Raw genomic sequence first — 17,771 nt, 5'->3', positions numbered from 1 at the left:
TAGAAGGAAACAGGGAGTAGTCTGCCTGATGAATAGCGATGATGTGATCTGACGTTATTTAGACATCAGCTGGCCTGCCTATTTGAGTTTATGGGTGGCTCTTTGGCTTGGGTTTTCTTTCAAAATATCTTAAGTTTGCACATAAAAACATGTTGCTTACATCTTTGACATATTTGCTGAGTCTTAATGTCTTAAACCTTATAGTCATCTCTCTACTGACAAATGACAAAGGGTTCATATCACTCAGTGCTCCATGCCACCACTCTCTACTGGAGTCACAACTGCTTAGCAGAGTTGGAAGTTACATGCTCAGTGCCCCCTTCCCAACCTCATAGACTTCAGTGTGTTACAAGGGAAAGCATCTAGTGGAGCGATTACAAGCTGTGACTGCAAATCACCAGGGGATGTTTGGGTGATTACATCACTTCATGTCATGTGTGTCCAGCTTTCCTTTCACATCAAATATGCTTAATGCAAAGTGGAGCCCCCATTCTAGTGAAGTGGAATAAAGAAGCCTCTCCTGTCATCCAGCCTTTAAAAGGATATTATTCCAAATACACATGCTGAGCATCTTTTTCCCATTAACACATGCATACAAATTCTCCTGTGTTATAGCAAACCTTATTTTCCTTAAAATCAGCAGCAACTTTCTCAAAACCAGCTACCAGGATATGCCTTGGTATTAATCTTTCCCCCTTATAATTTATACCCATAATGCTCAGATTTAGAGAGTGGCTTAGGTGACAGTATGACAGAACTCAGAATGCAAATAGATGTCTCTGTCCTGGTGTTCCCGTCTACCACCTTTGACCTTGTGTGTCTGGGTCTCTTCTAATAAGCTCTAAAATGAAAATCTCAGAATGCTTTGCCAACAGTGCCTACAGGCCATTTTCTCAGGGACCAGCTTCCATCACACATCAGTGTCTGTTCTCGTTGGTGTCTGTGTGTGTTTCCCAGACTGCCTAGCACACCTCAGGAGCAGTGCTTGAAGTGAGGCAGGTGCCGATTTACTTCCTGAAGTAAAGCCCCAAACTCTCACCCTGTCCTTGGGAGTGAAGACCCACTTCCCCACGCCCCATGTGGCAGCAGGTCACGGTTGACTCGGCTTGTCCTCTCTTACTTCTCTCAGAAGAAAGCTGGTGATTAACACCAGGGCAGGTGACAGCTTTCATGAGGGATTTGGAGTTATTTCCAGATATTTTACTTGAAGATTTTTTATAGACTTATGATGTTCCTTAGAGGAAAGAACAGTCATGTTATCCATTGTATTAAAAGAGGCCCAGCTGGCGCTTAGTGTGAAGAAGGTAGCTGTTCTCAGGTTATCACAGAGAAACAGGAGTTGCCTTGAAGTCCACCAACAAGCCCAGCGTGCAAGGATCTTTTTTTATCAAATAGTGATAATACTCCTTTAGAATCCTACTCATATTCCATTTGTAACCATTTAGAACTTTCTACATGGTAACTTTGTTTTATTTGAATAAAGTTGACCTTCTGGAAAAGTTACTTCAAATGTCACTCCTGATTTTCAGTCAGACATTTAATCTCTTAAAAAAATTTATTGGTTCAGATTCTTCCTCTGTTACTAAGTTAGTGTAGACCTCCAGATCACCAGACAGCAGGTTGGCACGTTCGCCTGCTTCGCTAGTGAAGTAACATCTCATATTTTTTTTCTTTCTCGTTACACCCTGTGTTAACAACAAAAGTATTTAACTGAGGAGAGGTGGCATTTCTTTTTTAGCCATGGCTATAATTCAAGGTAACTTAAGCAACATTTCAGCAAAATCCTCATTTTAGACGACACTTAAAAGAGAAATATAGTAACATGGCTTGAATTTGCACTCTAGGCCTAAAAAATTGTCTCTTTCCTTAAGCAAGGCTGAAGTTAACTTTGCTGTTAGAAAAACAAAAAGACTTTTCTACAAGAAAAAATTATTAGAATTGATGTGTGGAAAAGATTCTGTTCAGTTGCTGAGAAATAACTGAACATGTTTAGACAGCAAGTCCTTAGCATCTTGGTTGTGAAAGGTAAATTTGGAATGGACTTAGATTGTAGGAGTATGCTTAATACGTTTGTCCTATAAGCAAATAAAGATTGTTTATTTCAAAGAAACATTGACAGGCCCTGATATGGGGGAGGGGAATTCTCATAATTACAGATATCTAAAATAATAAAGCCCCCAAGCCATAGAGACTTGTTTGAAGCCTGCATCTTTGTCACCAAGTGAGACTGGCTTTTTTCAGTAGATCAGAGTTAGTGAAGTCATACACCTCATTGTCTATTCCTTTATTTGTTCTTCCTCTCCTGACCCTCCCAACTGACTTCAATAAAGTTATAACCAGAGGTAAGTTACAATAAATAACATCTGTATGCAGTGTGGATTGGCTCCACAGTACTAACAAGATTTTTCTAATTCTGTGGAAGATAGTTTGACCCCTCAGGAAAAAGAGGGAATATACAACATTGTAACAGAAAAAGCAATTAGGAGAAATGTATAGATCATAAAGGTCATAGGAGTTTAAATGTATTTCCTGTGATGACAAAAAGAAAAGGAGAGTTAACTTTTTTTTTTTTTTCCTGAAAATGGTTTGGTTGAAGGCAGTCCTGTCCAGAAGCAGGCCATGGCCATGGCCATCCTCTGATGAAGGCCCTCTAGGAACATAAGCAGTTTTAGAAGCTCTGAAAATGATACTCTTTCCCTTCAGATTATTCAAACACTACCCATTTACACATTTTTTGTAAAAAAAAAAAAAAAAAAAGACGTTTTTCTGCCTCTTGATGTTTTGAAGGAGACTTGTCCTTGTCCTGCATATGTGGCCATGGGTTTTCCCTCTGCCCCGTTATCACTGCAGTTGGGTAGATGGGGCAGGGTGGCAAGCTTCTCTGCAGCCATTGGGGAGAGCTAGTTTGGAGTTTGCTCTTTCAGCAGTTAAGATGAGTAAATTTGCTTTTGGCCAGAAAGGAGCTGGTGGTGTATACTCCAGCATCTTCTGAATGTGGGCCACTCCATTCCCAGAAAGGCATCATAGAACATGTACAGTTTGTGATGGGAGTAACCTTGTACTATACCCAGACAGCTGCTGGTGTCTGCCCTCTACACGCTGTAATGTCCCTTCTTTGGAGCATACAGGGACTTTTTCAGGTGACCCACAGGGCAAGGAGGTGAGGATTTCCCTTCGGCTGGCTCAGCTAAAGACTGGAGGGGGGAGTGGACAGAGGACGCTTGTCCCTCAGGGTTTGGCCTCAAGCATCACTGCTCCTCGGTTGGAGGCAAGGAGGGGGCAGAAAACAAGACCATTATTATCATTAGCCTGTTTCCCTTTATGCATTTATTCAGACAGATTTGTAAAGTTTAAAGGGAACATGGTCATTGACGATTGCAACTGGGTTAGTTTATTTAAAAAGTGTTCTCTTCTTTGACGCTTAATGCAAAATCTCTCTACTTTAGCTGGTTCCTCTCATTCAAGAAAAACAACTGGCTCCAAAGCAACAGCTTCGCCATCTACTTCCTCCACCTCATCTCGTCCTAAAGCTTCAAAGGAGACAGTTTCTAGCAAAACAGGGATGGTAGGAATCACAAAGGGCAAGAAAAAAACTGGCAAGCAGCCAACGCCTCGACCGTCCTCAGATGCAACCACTTCTGGCATATCTGACCTTAAAGGAGAGCCTTCTGAGACCAGGGTGGCGGGTCTCAAACCCGAGCAGACTGCCCCCGGCACCGAGGAGCAGACCGCAGGCAAACCCAAGTCTGCAGTCCCTCTGCCCGCTGTGGCTCCAGCACCTCCTCCCCCCACCCCTCCTCCCCCTCTGGAGGAGCAGAGCATTGTTGCCTCAGACGCTCCTGTCGTCCTGGTCAGCAACGGAGCCGACCTGCCCGTCCCTGCCTTAGACCCAAGTCAGCTTCTCTGGACTGAAGAGGCGACAGACAGCACCACTGGCCACTCAGGCACTGGCTCAAGTGTTAGCAGAGAAAATGCAAAATGGTGAGTCGGCACAGAAGCCCTATATTCTATCTGTATTCCTATGAAGCTGGGTAGTAAAGATCACTAAATCCCTCTGCTGGCAATGAAGGAGCCTACTTTGGTTTCTTTTATAATGTAATCTAGTTAGGTAAGCACACCTGTCAGGTAATGTTAGGTAAGCACACCTGTAACCCAACCATTGATTTGTTTTTTTTTAATTGAAGTATAGTTGATTTCTAATGTTGTGTTAGTTTCAGGTGTACAATGAAGTGATTCATGTATATGTGTGTGTGTATACATATTCTTTTTCAGATTCATTTCCATTATAAGTTATTATGAGATAGTGAATATAGTTCCCTGTGCTATATAGTAGGTCCTTGTTGTTTATTTTATATATGATAGTGTGTATCTTTTAATCCCAAACTCCTAATTTATTCCTCCCTCCCCCCTCTTTCTCCTTTGGTAACCATAAGTTTGTTTTCTATGTCTGTGAGTCAATTTCTGTTTTGTAAATAAGTTCATTTGTATCATTTTTTTTAGATTTCACATATAAATGATATCATATGATATTTGTCTTTCTCTGACTTACTTCACTTAGTATGATAGTCTCTAGATCCATCCATGTTGCTGCAAATGGCATTATTTCATTCTTTTTTATGGCTGAGTAATATTCCATTGTATATATGTACCACATCTTCTTTATCTATTCATCTGTCAGTGGACATTTAGGCTGATACCATGCCTTGGCTATTGTAAATAGTGCTGCAATGAACACTGGGGTGCGTGTGTCTTGATTTTTCATAGCCCTGCCCCAGGAATGCCACGGGCTGCTGGAGACGATTACATTGGCCTTACTGACTGACACACTTCAGATGTGTGCTTTCAAGGACATTTAGAGTCTGCCTCATCACTGCTTAGCAGTCCTTTTTCTTTTTCCTAGACAGTTCCCTCCTCTTCCCTTATAGTGGTTACTTTACATCTTTACCACTTATGTCCAGATTGCTCACCCATTCCTGCCCACCTCCATTTCAACAAGTTATTTAGCCTCCTCCGTCTCCAAGAAAATAAAGAGCATCAGGAAGGAACTCTTTTCCAACTCCTTTTCCTCCAACCTTAGAGCAGCTACCTTTCTTGCTTCCTCAATTCCCTACCCAGCTCAAGTGTTATCTCCTCTGTGAAGCCTTTCAATATTCATCCCGACAGAATTGGTTATTGCATGTACTCTAACAGCACTTTTTTTCCTACCTATGGGACAGAACTAACCACCACGTCTTATTTACCTCTATATCCCCACCAACCAGTACAGAATCTGGTATGCTATAGGCACGCCATCATCCAGTTGCCCAAGCCAGAAACCTGGAATTCATCCTAGGGTCTTCATTCTCCTTTGTCCTCCAGATCTAATCACTCACAAAGTCCTACAAATTTTCTACTTAAAGATAAATAAGACATGTTAGCTCTGCTGTCCCATAGGTGTGAGAAGAGGACTGTCAGAGTGTAGTAGATGTCACTACCCATTCTGTCTAGGGAAGGCTTGGAGCTCTTAAATCCAGCCTCTTCTGTTTGTAAGAATAAAACCCAAATTCACTCTTTACATTATTTAATTTAATATTTCCTCTTTCAAAAAAATCCTTGTCCTGTTATACTTCAAAAAATTAGTACATTAATTAAATTGATTTGGATCAAGAGACTAAAATATCACTTTTAATTATTCAATTGCTAGTGATATTAACCTCCATTTATTAAACACTTATTTAATGTCAGGAAGTGTCAGTTATTTGATTCACATAAGTCTCCCCTGAAATATCTCTGTTGAATAGATGAGAAAACTGATGCTGAGAGAGATAACATAGTTTGCCCAAGATCACCCAGGTAGTAAGTGGCAGAGTCAGGATGCAAGCCCAGAGCTGCACATCACACTCAGCGCTCTAAGGAATTTCATAAGTTTCCAAAGCACCTGCTTCTACTTCTTTTGCAATTTCTTTTGTGTTTGTTTCTCTCATTTTGAGCACCATCATTCAAAGGAAAGCCAAGGAAAGGTAAATAAATGTTAAAGTACAAATTATTTTATTTGACATTTTAATAAATGATTTGGGAAAAGAAGATATTGAAATGAATGCTTATGGTGTCCTGAATACTTCCAGCGCAGAGCAGATGTCTTCACTTCATTATGAGTGTTTGCCAACCTTGGCATCAATTCCAGCCTTCAGAACTGAACAGTCATTCAGCATTCCACCATGTATTTTTTGCTTGCCTTCTATGTGCCAGGCAGCATACTAAGCACCAAAGATACAAAAGTGGACAAAACATTACAGTTAAGATTGGTTTTTACCAAAATAATGTCTAACATGCCCAGGAAGTATAAATGTTTAAGATAAAGTCCAAATTTAGGGAAGGAGATCAAGTATATGGATTCACTATTCAATATACTAAAGAACAAGGTGTAACATATAAAATAATTCCTCAGATAGTCTTAAGCACTGAGAAAGCCCATTTCCAAAGGTGACCTGATTCTGTCCAGTCCACTTGCACAACCATTTTAGGAAGGGCACCATATTGTGCTAAACTCCATGCTGCATGCTGGGGGCTTGATATCTGTCTTCAGCCCAAGTACTTGCAGGATTGTCGGACGAAAGAGGTGAGCATCTGTTCTCCATTTCCACTGGGACAGTGATGAGAGGGAGCGAGCTGAGAACATCATTAGACGCCGAGGTATTTATAATAGATTTTCCTGTCAGTCAGGGTAACTCTAATGCTTTCCTAGAAGAGGGCATAGAGATTTTCTTCTCTGTACATTCTTCAAAATTAAAATTTTAAATTACAGTTCATCTCACAGGGGCGGTTTGTGTTTGCTCTTGAGTTAATGAGCTTGGAATAAGTAGTCTCTCAAATTTCCTTCCAAATACTTTCTTCCCTTTTTAAGTGGCTATGTGAATTAGAATTTCTGGCTCTTAGTCGCTTGCTTTACTTAGAACTTTTCCCTCAGTTATGTTTAGTCAACGAATGTGAGAAAATCCTGTCATTTTATGAAGAGGCTTCTGTTTGGAATACAAATGTGAAAACTTTAAAGAAGACAAGTGGCCATGTGTAAAAATATCTACTTCTATTCACATAGCGCAGGGTAGTTACGATTTGGTAGATTTCTATTTGTTGGTAGCATCAGTAGCATATAATTCTGATATAATTTTAGGCAGAAACTAATAACCCCATTTGGAGCCCATATCCAAATGGGACTTGACTCTTCTAGTTCATTTCCATAAACATTAATAGAGTTCATTGTATTGTTCAATGTGCCAAGAAACGTAGGGGGAAAATGAGAGCCATTTCTTGGTCGATAAAAATTTGGAGTAAAATATTTAATATTAAGTTAAATATAATCTATAATATAATATCAATATAACATAATATTAAGTATAAAACTAAAATATAACATCACATTTGATAGATAGACTGAGAGTTTTAAGTCTGGGTTGTAGACTGGCCTTGCTACCTTGTTGGGGCAACTCATTCATGGCCTTCTTGGGTTCCATGAACTATAAATTACCTGCCCTCCTTATACTATAGAACAATTGTTAAGTTGTAAATATATGCAGAATTCTTTGAAAACTGCAAAACATTATAAAATGCAAATGATGAGATTAAATTAATAATTGGTATCATGATAAATTAATGAACAGTGATATGAACAAATACTAGGACTCAACCCTGAAGTATCTTTGTTCTGCTCTTCAGAATGTGTTATTAATTGGCATATCTTTTAAACGTGCTTTGGTCACCCACAGTGGCCTCCAGTGGCAGTATGCTAGAAATCCAGACTGTGAAAAAAATAAATCTTATTTAAAAGGAGATTTCGTACTTTGGAAGCAATATGGTGGTTCCTCAAAAAATTAAACATAAAATTACCATATGATCCAGCAATTCTACTTCTGTGTATATAGCCAAAAAAAATGAAAGCAGGTACTCAAACAGATATTTATACACCAGTGCCCATAGCTGCATTATTCACAACAACCAAAAGGTAGAAACAACCCAAACATCCATGGAATGATGAATTAATAAACAAAATGTGACCTATACATACAAAGGAATACTATTCAGCCTTAAAAAGGAAGGAAATTCTGACACATGCTACAACATGGATGAACCTTGAAGACGTCCAAAGTGTAGTAAGTCAGACACAAAAGGACAAATGTAAAATTTCACTTACATGAAGCACCTAAAATAGTAAAATTCATAGAGACAGAAGGTAAAATGGTGGTTGCCAGGGGATGAAGGAAGAGGAATGGGGACTTATTGTTTAATGGATACAGAGTTTCAGTTTGGAAAGATGAAAAATTCTGAAGATGGATGGTGGTGACGGTTGCACAACAATGTGAATGTACTTAATGCCACTGAACTGTACACTTAAAAATGGTTAAGATGGTCAATTTTAGGCTTTATATATTTTACACAATTAAAATAGAAATTTCATATTTCCTTCTTTGAAAACAAGAATTTTTGGCTGTTGGATTTTTCTAATAAGTGAAAAATAGATAATTTTGAGAATACTTAGGCTTATCAGGCACAAAGTTGAATTTTCAGTACCTCCAGTTCTGACAAAGTTTACCTGTTTTTATTATTCAAAGAACTGTGTTTTGATTTTTTTCAGTGAGAACAGCAAGCACATGTTTTGCACTAAACGGTCTTTCAGAAGTGTGACATCCAAATTTGGATTCTTCTATTTGTATCAGAAAGCAATGTGGGGAACTTCTGTATCTTAAAATGAAGATTACGTTGTTTTTGATGTGATATGTTTTTGATGTAAAGTATTTTTTAAAATTCTGGTCTGTGAAAATTGGCAAGCTTTGTATATTTATAGTAACTTTAACTCAGAGGCTCTTACCAAGCTAAATAATAGAAACTCACTGCATCCTGACATATCACCTTTCTTCTAAAGAGTCCACTTAGCTTTCACATTTTCCATCTCATGTTATTAGTATAATCTTATGACAGGCAGTTTTACAAACGGAGAAGATATATAATTTTTTACTGTTAATACACTGGCTATGATGAAAGTAGGATTAATTCATGTACCAATTAAAGAAGATCAACTTTTCTGTGTCAGTACCGTTCTAGGTACTGGGCTGGGCTACAACATGATATGAGTTCTGCTTGTCAAGGAACTTTGGGGGGCTGGGGAGGCAGACTGAGATGCAGTGTACTAAGTGCTCCAGTGCGGTGGGCACCGTGGGAGCAGGGAGGGAGGGCAAGGAACTAGTCTGGTGGCCAATGAAAGAGTCCTCAGGGAGCTGAGGCTTTAAGCTAGACATGAAAGATAAGCAGGAGTTACAGGTCCAAGAAAAAGTGGAGGCAAAATCAAATCTCCAAGAACTTCTAGCCCGTTGTTCTTTCCACAGAACCTCCTATTGCTAGGGAAAAATAAATTTTCAGAACATAGTTTTACAATATTCATGTACTAAATATATCAGTCACCACCTGGTCAGTCCTTTTCATTTTACAGATGAAGACTCTAAAGCCTTGGGAGTTAAGGAATGCAGTACTGTTGCCCCATTTCAGTGACATTAGCTGGTCTGTGTCTGCTTTCTCCGTTCACCAGCCTGAAGGATGTTCATGAAACTAGAGTTCTCGCTCATGTGCTGGCATCATCCCCGAGGGTTGCTCTGAGCTTCACGCCTCCCCCATGTTTCTGTGTCTTTCACAGTTTCACAACCAAAGACGAGCTGGGGGAGGCAGCGCCTCAGCTCCTGACTCCTGGGCTAATGGGAGAATCTTCAGAATCCTTCAGTGCCTCAGAGGACGAAGGCCAGAGGGAATACCAGGCCAATGACTCTGACTCTGATGGGCCTATCTTGTACACCGATGACGATGACGATGAAGAGGATGAGGACGAGGATGGCCGTGGAGAAAGTAAGGCTCTTTTCAAGAGGTAGGGAGGGAAGTCCGGGGTGGACAGAAGCAGCTGCAGTCTGTAAAGAGCAAAAGCCTCATTAGGAGCCAGACACCTGATGTTTTCTTTCCCCTCACGTGCCTTTCTCAGATTAGAAATGTATGTCTTCTAAGGTTTAGCTTTAGGTGAGAGGCCTTTCTGGAAGATGATTCCACGGGGCAGGGTGGTGGGGGAGTCAGTCTATGAGGCCAGTATGCATATTTGAATTTGTCCAAAAAGTCAAACAACAGAGGCCTTTCTCAGATTGATCAAAGATGGCGCTTCCACACTGGGACCTTTCTTTTTTTTTTTTTTTTTAATTTTTATTTATTTATTTATTTATGGCTGTGTTGGGTCTTCGTTTCTGTGCGAGGGCTTTCTCTAGTTGCGGCAAGCAGGGGCCACTCTTCATCGTGGTGCGGGGGCCACTCTTCATCGCGGTGCGCGGGCCTCTCACTATCGCGGCCTCTCTTGTTGCGGAGCACAGGCTCCGGAAGCGCAGGCTCAGCAGTTGTGGCTCACGGGCCCAGTTGCTCTGCGGCATGTGGGATCTTCCCAGACCAGGGCTCGAACCCGTGTCCCCGGCATTGGCAGGTGGATTCTCAACCACTGCGCCACCAGGGAAGCCCCTTGGGACCGTTCTTGAATAAAGAGCGTCAATGCAGGATTTGTTGGATTACTCATGGGGGATGTTCGAGAATTTCACTCACTTTTATACTGTGGTTTAAAAGGGGGAATGAGTCAAGAATGACTAATACCTTTTAAGAATTAAAAACAGTCACTCATCCATGATAAGAAAGGTGGTATGCCTTCTAAGAAGGAATGATAGTAAAGTGGATAAAGCCAACCATTTATATATAACTTAGGGAACTGGAAAAATGCTGTTTTCTTAATAATCTTCTGAGAAGGATGACTTGGGAGCGATTCAGTACGGAATTGAATTTACAAATTATGAAAAGTTATTAATATATTCATGATTAAACAACATTGTCAAATTCCTTCTAGTTTGTACTGAACAATAAAAAAATCATCATCAAACAACAATAAAATAAAAAATAACAGAAATCATTATCATTCATTGGTATTTACTATCCTCTGTGAGATATCAGGGATTCCTGGGTAATTTAGGATTAAAACATTGGTATCACAGGTAGACTTTTGTCAGTGTGGTTTTCTGAGTGGGGGGAGGAAAAGGGAAGAAGAGGATTTACTCTACAGGATAAGCAAAGGGGCTAAGTGTTTAAGACTTGAAAAAGAAAAGAAAGAAGAGGCATTATGCAATCAGTAGTTTCCATGGTATGCCGTCTCAGCAGAATAAACTTCAAATGTCACTGTCCAAAAGATGAGGTGATACTTGCTGGTTTTTTCAGGGTTTCCCAACATTTTTCAGAATATTTTAAAAAACAGTTCTTCACACCATTGTAAAGCAATTATACTCCAATAAAGATGTTAAAAAAAACAAACAAAAAAACGGAAACAAAACAAAAAAACAGTTTTTCAGTTTTTCAAAATGAACTACATCCAACTTAAAACTTTTTTTTCTTAAGGTTAATTAAAATTCTACCGTTGCATGTGAATAAAGAATTTGGTCTGGACTCTATTTAAAGTCGCTGCCCACATGTAACCTGAGTGCCACTTGCTAAAATCCTTTCTCTGCATTTCTGCCTTTTCTAATCCTCAGGTGCTTTGGCAAGTAAAATACGACGAAGGGATACTCTTGCTATCAAACTTGGCAACAGACCATCTAAGAAGGAATTAGAGGACAAAAACATCTTGCAGCGTACCTCTGAAGAAGAGAGGCAGGAAATCCGACAGCAAATTGGAACCGAGCTCGTCAGGTAATTGCTGAAATCTGGGGACAGCACTGACTAATTCTTACTTTTCTCCTTCCTACAGTTCCCTCCCTAACTGAGATCACTGTGACTCCCTCATGGAAGGGCATGCCTGGCCTATCTGGTCTTCTAAAGTTGGTCTTGGATGGTGAATCACTCAAAGAAGCTCCTTTTTGGTCCAGCTAGCCAGTAGCTTTGAGGTCGCCAAAGCCCGATCCAAGTGGGGACAGACTTTTTCTATAAAGGACCAGTTAGTAAATCTCTTAGGCTTTGTTGGCCAGACAGTACCTATCGCAGCTACTTGACTGTGCTATTGTAGCATGAAAGCAGCCGTAAACAATACATAAACCGATGAGCACGGCTACATTCCAAGAAAACATTCTTCACCAAAACAGGCAGCAGGCCAGAGTTGGCCTGTGGGCCATAGTTTGCCCAACTCCTGGTTTGATTCATGGCCTCCCTATAACATTCCTATGACTGCCATCAGCTTCTGCCCTGGGGGCTATGAGACTACAGAAATATTAAGTAGCTTCAACGGCCAGTTCCATCCTAGTCAGGTAGCCATAGCCCCCATATCGAAACTTCCCCCTTTTCACTTCAAATAAATGGTCATCTGACCGCACTTCCTGCCTCCGCCATTGTAGGATTTCTACTTTTGCCACTCGTGGCATTGGAAGTCCATGTAACTGGCAGTTTTAATAGAAGCAAGTGCTGAAACTCTCCTTTTTATGATCAGTTTAAACATATTTAAGTATTAGTTGTTTTGTTAACTTCCCTCACTCTGCATAAAAAATAGGTTGCATAAATTGGGAGAAGGGAACAGCCTGGAACACCAGAACAAGATTTGGAAGTGGGAGAAAAGTCCTCCCCTTGCTTGGAAGTGGAAGATTTCTGTGACTGTGGTGTACCTGCAGAGTAGGCATGTGAGGGGTCCAGAAGCCACTGTCTGTTTTGTAGATGGGGCCAAGCCGGGGCTTGTGCGGATTAAATGAGATGGTACACTGAAGGTATGTTAGTGCCTATATCCTAGCGAGAACTTAAGAACATTAAATATTTTTTATTAATTTAAAGTATTACCTCTTAAATTAGCAAAACACTTTTATAAATTAAACCCAATGTCGGCAACTTTATGAGAAAATAGGACACATATACTTGGCTCTTGTTCAGTATTTCTGAAGAACAACTTAATAATATAAGAAAAGAATTCTAAAGCAGTATTTCTTTACATGGTAATTCCGTTTGGGAGGTTATACAAGAAGGAAATAATCTAAAAGGGAAAAAACCATGTGTTTTCCAAAGATGTTTATTTGAAGGGTATTTAGAGCAGTGACAAATTAAAACAAACCCCAAACACTCAAAAACAGAGGACTGATGAAGAACATTGTGAGAAGTTGACACCATGAAATAACCGTAGAGCGGTGGTTTTCTAGCTCTGCATTAGGATTTCTTGGAGAGGATACTCAGGCTTCCTGGGGAGAGCTAGGGAAGCGGGTGTGTTTTTGGGGTGAGGCGGGAGGGGACTCCTTCATTGTAGGTCTAAGTAGCCAACCAGAGCAGCACTTCTTCTGTTTTTGTAAAATTCCACTCCAGCCCCCAAAAGTTTGAGAGCCTCTAGAAACACACATGTAGTCCATATCTATAAAAATCTTATCAGGGTAGGGTTTTTAGTTTTATAAGTATATAAATTTTACAGAATTGTTTTTCTACAAACCCAGCACACCTAGTCCCTGTCATTCAAAGGTAAACCACTTAGAGTTCCTGCCCTAGAGAACTCCATGTCTAGTGAAAGAGGCAAAATTTATACTGAGTGATGGGGATCATGTAAAAAGCACAAACATCTAGGTCAAGAGAACCAGGTATGAGTCCTGGCTCTATCATTCAGTAGTGTTTTCTCGCAGGCAAGGGAATTAATCTCTCGTTTTCTTATCTGTAAAATGGGAACTGGCTGCTACCTTGCTGAATTGTTTCAAGGATTCAAGATAATGTAAGCTAAGCACCCAGCACAGTGACTGGCACTTTAAAGGATGAACTAATGAGAGCTGTGATTATTATCTTTATAATAATGATAAGTGCTTTAATCGATGTATAATTTATGTAGAACTGCTGTAGAGGGACAAAGAACCAGGAGCCTTTAATAACTTAAAAGATTTCAGTAGGTGAAGAAGGAGAGGAGGGCATTCCAGAGAAAGGAAACTCCATAAACAAAAGAAGGATGATGTCTTTGGGGGATGATATCGTACAGATATATAGTATAGGATATATGAATGGCACAAAATCTGGCTGGCATAGATGTTCACTGGGTTTTTTTGTGGGCTCACTTATTAAGTGAATTTCAAGGTAGCGGTGATGAAGATTAAATGTTAAACTTTTTAATGAGCTATTCAAAATATCATTGATTTTAATTCTTCATACCATTTCTGTCACAGCCATAAACATTTAGAATTGATAGTATCTTGTATTAAGATTGCCTTTCATGTATATTAGTTTAATTTGCACAAGTTCAATCTTATCAATACATCCAGAGGAAGTTTTTGTCTGTGATTAACAACAAATTAATAGTGTAAACAAGACCAAGAACAAAATTATAATGGGTTAATAAGACATTGAGCTCTTGTGTACAAATGATCAGGTACTAATCCCAAATGAGCCTGGCTTTTCTTGAAGGTTGATGGAAATGGCCTGTATATCTCAAGATAACTTTATATACATTGTAAATTTATTTGAGATCCCAAAAGTAATATTTTCCTGAAAACACTGTGCAGTATAAATTGATCATCTCATGAATTGGTATGAACTCTTGAGCCTTTTTTTAGATTCTAATTATCTGTATGTTAATTAGGGTACAGGCTAAGCTGCTCTAACAGAGACCAAAAAGTGCAATGGTCCAAACAAGCCACTTGCACGTGTTTGCTTCTTTTTCACATCGCAGTGCAGGGGTAGGTGGGCTGTGCAGCATGGGTGGGGAGCACAGCTCCAGGCAGTCAGATAGGCACCCAGGTTCCTTCCGTCTTGTTGCTCTTCCATCTCCGTGGATATCCTCAACTGCATGATCTGAGCTGGCTCATGTGACCATGTTTAAGTTCTAGCCTGCGGAAGATGGAAAGAGAGAGAAGGGAATACACACCCAGTCACTTTAAGGGTAAAAAAGCAGACATTACACACACCGCTTCTGCTCACATCCCATTGCAAGAACTCAGTCACACGGCTGCACCTTGCCTGCAGGGAGGCAGAAATCTATAGCTGGGTGTTCAGTGAAAACTCTGGGGGTTCTGTTTCTAAAAGGAAGAAGGGAGGATGGGTGGTGGGGGGTAGTTAGCAGTCTCAGCCACAATCTCTAGTCTCCAAACTAGTGGAAAGGAGGCTTTTATTTTGTAGGCTTAAAAATGGATTTTTGTTTCTCAAAACACGAAAAAATACAGCTTTGCTTGTTGTTTTATTTTGCGTCTCCCATTAAGGCGGCCTTGTTTGTAACCGGCAGTATATCTGTTTTTTCATCACAGGAGACTTAGCCAGAGGCCCACAACTGAAGAATTAGAGCAAAGAAATATCCTGAAGCGTGAGTATCCTGTACTACACAGCGAATTCCTCGTGTAACCATGAACAAGCTCCCTCTAGAGACAACCCATTTGTCAGCAGGGAGCCTTAATATATGTATTCACGAATGACTGAAATGGCCCATTTAGATCACATTTTTATATAATTATTTATATCATTTTTAAAATAATTTCTTGAAGTTTGTGTTTCATTTTATGGCTTTGAGCCTGATATACCCCAGAGCAGCGTCGTGGTTGTGACAGTTGTTTTTAAGAAAGATGAAATTTATTCCATGTATTCTTTCACCCAAATATTAAATAGAAGAAAATGCTCTAGTCTGCTTGCAACTAAATGTGAAAGAAAAGACCAAAAAATCCGCAAGGAAATAAATCAAACATTCCTATATTATTATTAATAATAGTTTGTTGCCAGGTTTAACAAATGACTCCATTTAAAACAGAATTATGGGAAAAGGAATTTTTCAATCCATTTCAATTTCCTTTGTTATGATAACTCTGTTTCCCTCTAGAGTTATTTATAATTTCTCAGCACTTAAGGAGTTCTCCATTCATTTTCCTACTTCATTTTCCCATTCTCTTTCCCCCTCTATTTTCTTGGACTTTACATTTTACTCATTGGTCCGGTCGTATTTACGTTATTGGAGTTCATATGTTGAAGCTATAAAATGAGTAGAAGTGGTTTGTTGTGCTGCAGTGGATCGATGTGGTTACTAACCACCGTGAGTTAAATAATGGATATTTTTAAATTGAGCCTAGCTGTAGTTTGTTTTTTTTGTTTTGTTTTGTTTAAATTAATTAATTTATTTATTTTTATGGCTGTGTTGGGTCTTCGTTTCTGTGCGAGGGCTTTCTCTAGTTGCGGCAAGCGGGGGCCACTCTTCATCGCGGTGCGCGGGCCTCTCACTATCGTGGCCTCTCTTGTTGCGGAGCACAGGCTCCAGACGCGCAGGCTCAGTAGTTGTGGCTCACGGGCCCAGCCACTCCGCGGCATGTGGGATTTTCCCGGACCGGGGCACGAACCCGTGTCCCCTGCATTGGCAGGCGGACTCCCAACCACTGCGCAACCAGGGAAGCCCCTAGCTGTAGTTTTATATATTATTAACCCAGTTTCAAAAGAGCTTTTTATTGTATGAACTATCAAAGAGCAGGGATGGGCAAAACTCCAGAGAGTACTATAATAGTAATGAGCCGCTGGCGTGCGGGAAATCTTTTTCAACCAGGCTTTTAGGGTCAAGTTGGCCTGTCTGGGTGATCCCCATTCTCCAAATGAGTTGTTTTCTTTCCTGAAGGAAAGAAAGATTTTAACAGCATATTTATACTACAGTTGCTATTACTAAGACAACCGGACAATGAAGACTGAACAGTGGGATGAACTGCCAGTCTGTGGGGTTCTTTCCTTGCAAGGTTTTTTTTCTGGCCGTTCGTGAGCATAACTGGCATGGAACCCAAAGAAGAAGGACTTAAGTGACCATCAGTGTGTAGAAGAGCCAGTTTGGAGATGGAAAAAGTCATGGCTAGATACGAAAAAAAACCCAAAACTGTGTTTAGCTTTCTGAGGAAGAATGAAAGCAGCATCTTATTTTGACAACAAAACCAAACCAAAAAGGCTCATGGTTTTTAGTAATAGGTTCCTGGAAAATATTTATGAATTAAATTGTAGATAAGTTCAAATGCAGTCCATGAGCTCCTAAAACACAGAGAGTGTATCTTATTGGTTGCCTGATGCAATACCTAGAAAAAAAGAAAGAGCGAATTCTGGGTAATTCTTTCCTGCTCCTGGGAGACAGACAGAGCCAAACCACATTGCTGTTTGGTTATTTGAGGAACTGTTTCATAGATTAGAAATTTATCGCACATTGATCTTAAGTGCTGTGTTGGCTTTTATACTCCATTTTCCTGGAGGTTGGGGAAAGAGTAGTGAAACGCCAAAGTCAACTTCAGATTTGACTCCAGCCTTTTTTTACTTCCTTCTTAGTTTGTCTAAATGTGCTTATGCTGGAAACAAAAGACATGTTTCCAGTCTGGAGAAGCTGATAACTGGCTTATGCTCTTCTGACATTAATGTATGGCCAAGGGAAGCAGAAAAGAGAACTGGTGGAGGTCACCCAAAACATTCTGCTGAGCAGTCCCAGGGAACTGGATGGCCAGAGCTGACAACACTTTATTCAGTTCCTCTTTGCTTCTGGGTTCTTCCACATAGATTACTCTTGTTTGTTTGTTTTATCTCCATCTTTTGTTCAAAAGCAATATGATTGTCTATTTGAAGAAAAGTCTGTGTGTGATGTGGTGTGATTTTTAAGGACACTTATTTAACGAGGTCATCTTTTCTCGACAGATTAGGAAACTAATTCACAGCATAAAACATTCAGCAGTTCTCAAATCCAAGCCTGTCACTAGTTTAATAAACATGAATCAAATGGCAGTCAATGCTGATAGCTTTAATTGGAGACCACAGGACAAATTTCATTTCTTAGTATCTTTCCCAGTATCACACCTAAT

At 40.0% G+C, this 17,771-nt stretch overlaps 1 protein-coding gene across 9 annotated transcripts in view; it reads left to right on the top strand.

The window, feature by feature from the left end:
- The window catches only part of PHACTR2 (phosphatase and actin regulator 2), a gene marked incomplete at its 3' end in the record, with an annotated part of 253,202 nt that overhangs the window by 208,520 nt on the left and 26,911 nt on the right, over nucleotides 1-17,771 (top strand). For all 9 annotated transcript variants that reach the window (XM_082474585.1, XM_082474584.1, XM_082474590.1 and 6 more), the window contains 4 exons: nucleotides 3,447-3,981; nucleotides 9,662-9,867; nucleotides 11,568-11,724; nucleotides 15,219-15,274. In XM_082474585.1, coding sequence (XP_082330711.1) covers nucleotides 3,447-3,981; nucleotides 9,662-9,867; nucleotides 11,568-11,724; nucleotides 15,219-15,274 — 954 coding nt within the window. The remainder of the gene's footprint in view (nucleotides 1-3,446; nucleotides 3,982-9,661; nucleotides 9,868-11,567; nucleotides 11,725-15,218; nucleotides 15,275-17,771) is intronic.

This window comes from Balaenoptera physalus, assembly GCF_965194825.1.
Source record: "Balaenoptera physalus genome assembly, chromosome: 9".
NCBI lineage: Eukaryota > Metazoa > Chordata > Mammalia > Artiodactyla > Balaenopteridae > Balaenoptera > Balaenoptera physalus.
Note: the sequence above shows the minus strand (reverse complement) of the source record. Positions and strands in the feature narration are given on the sequence as shown.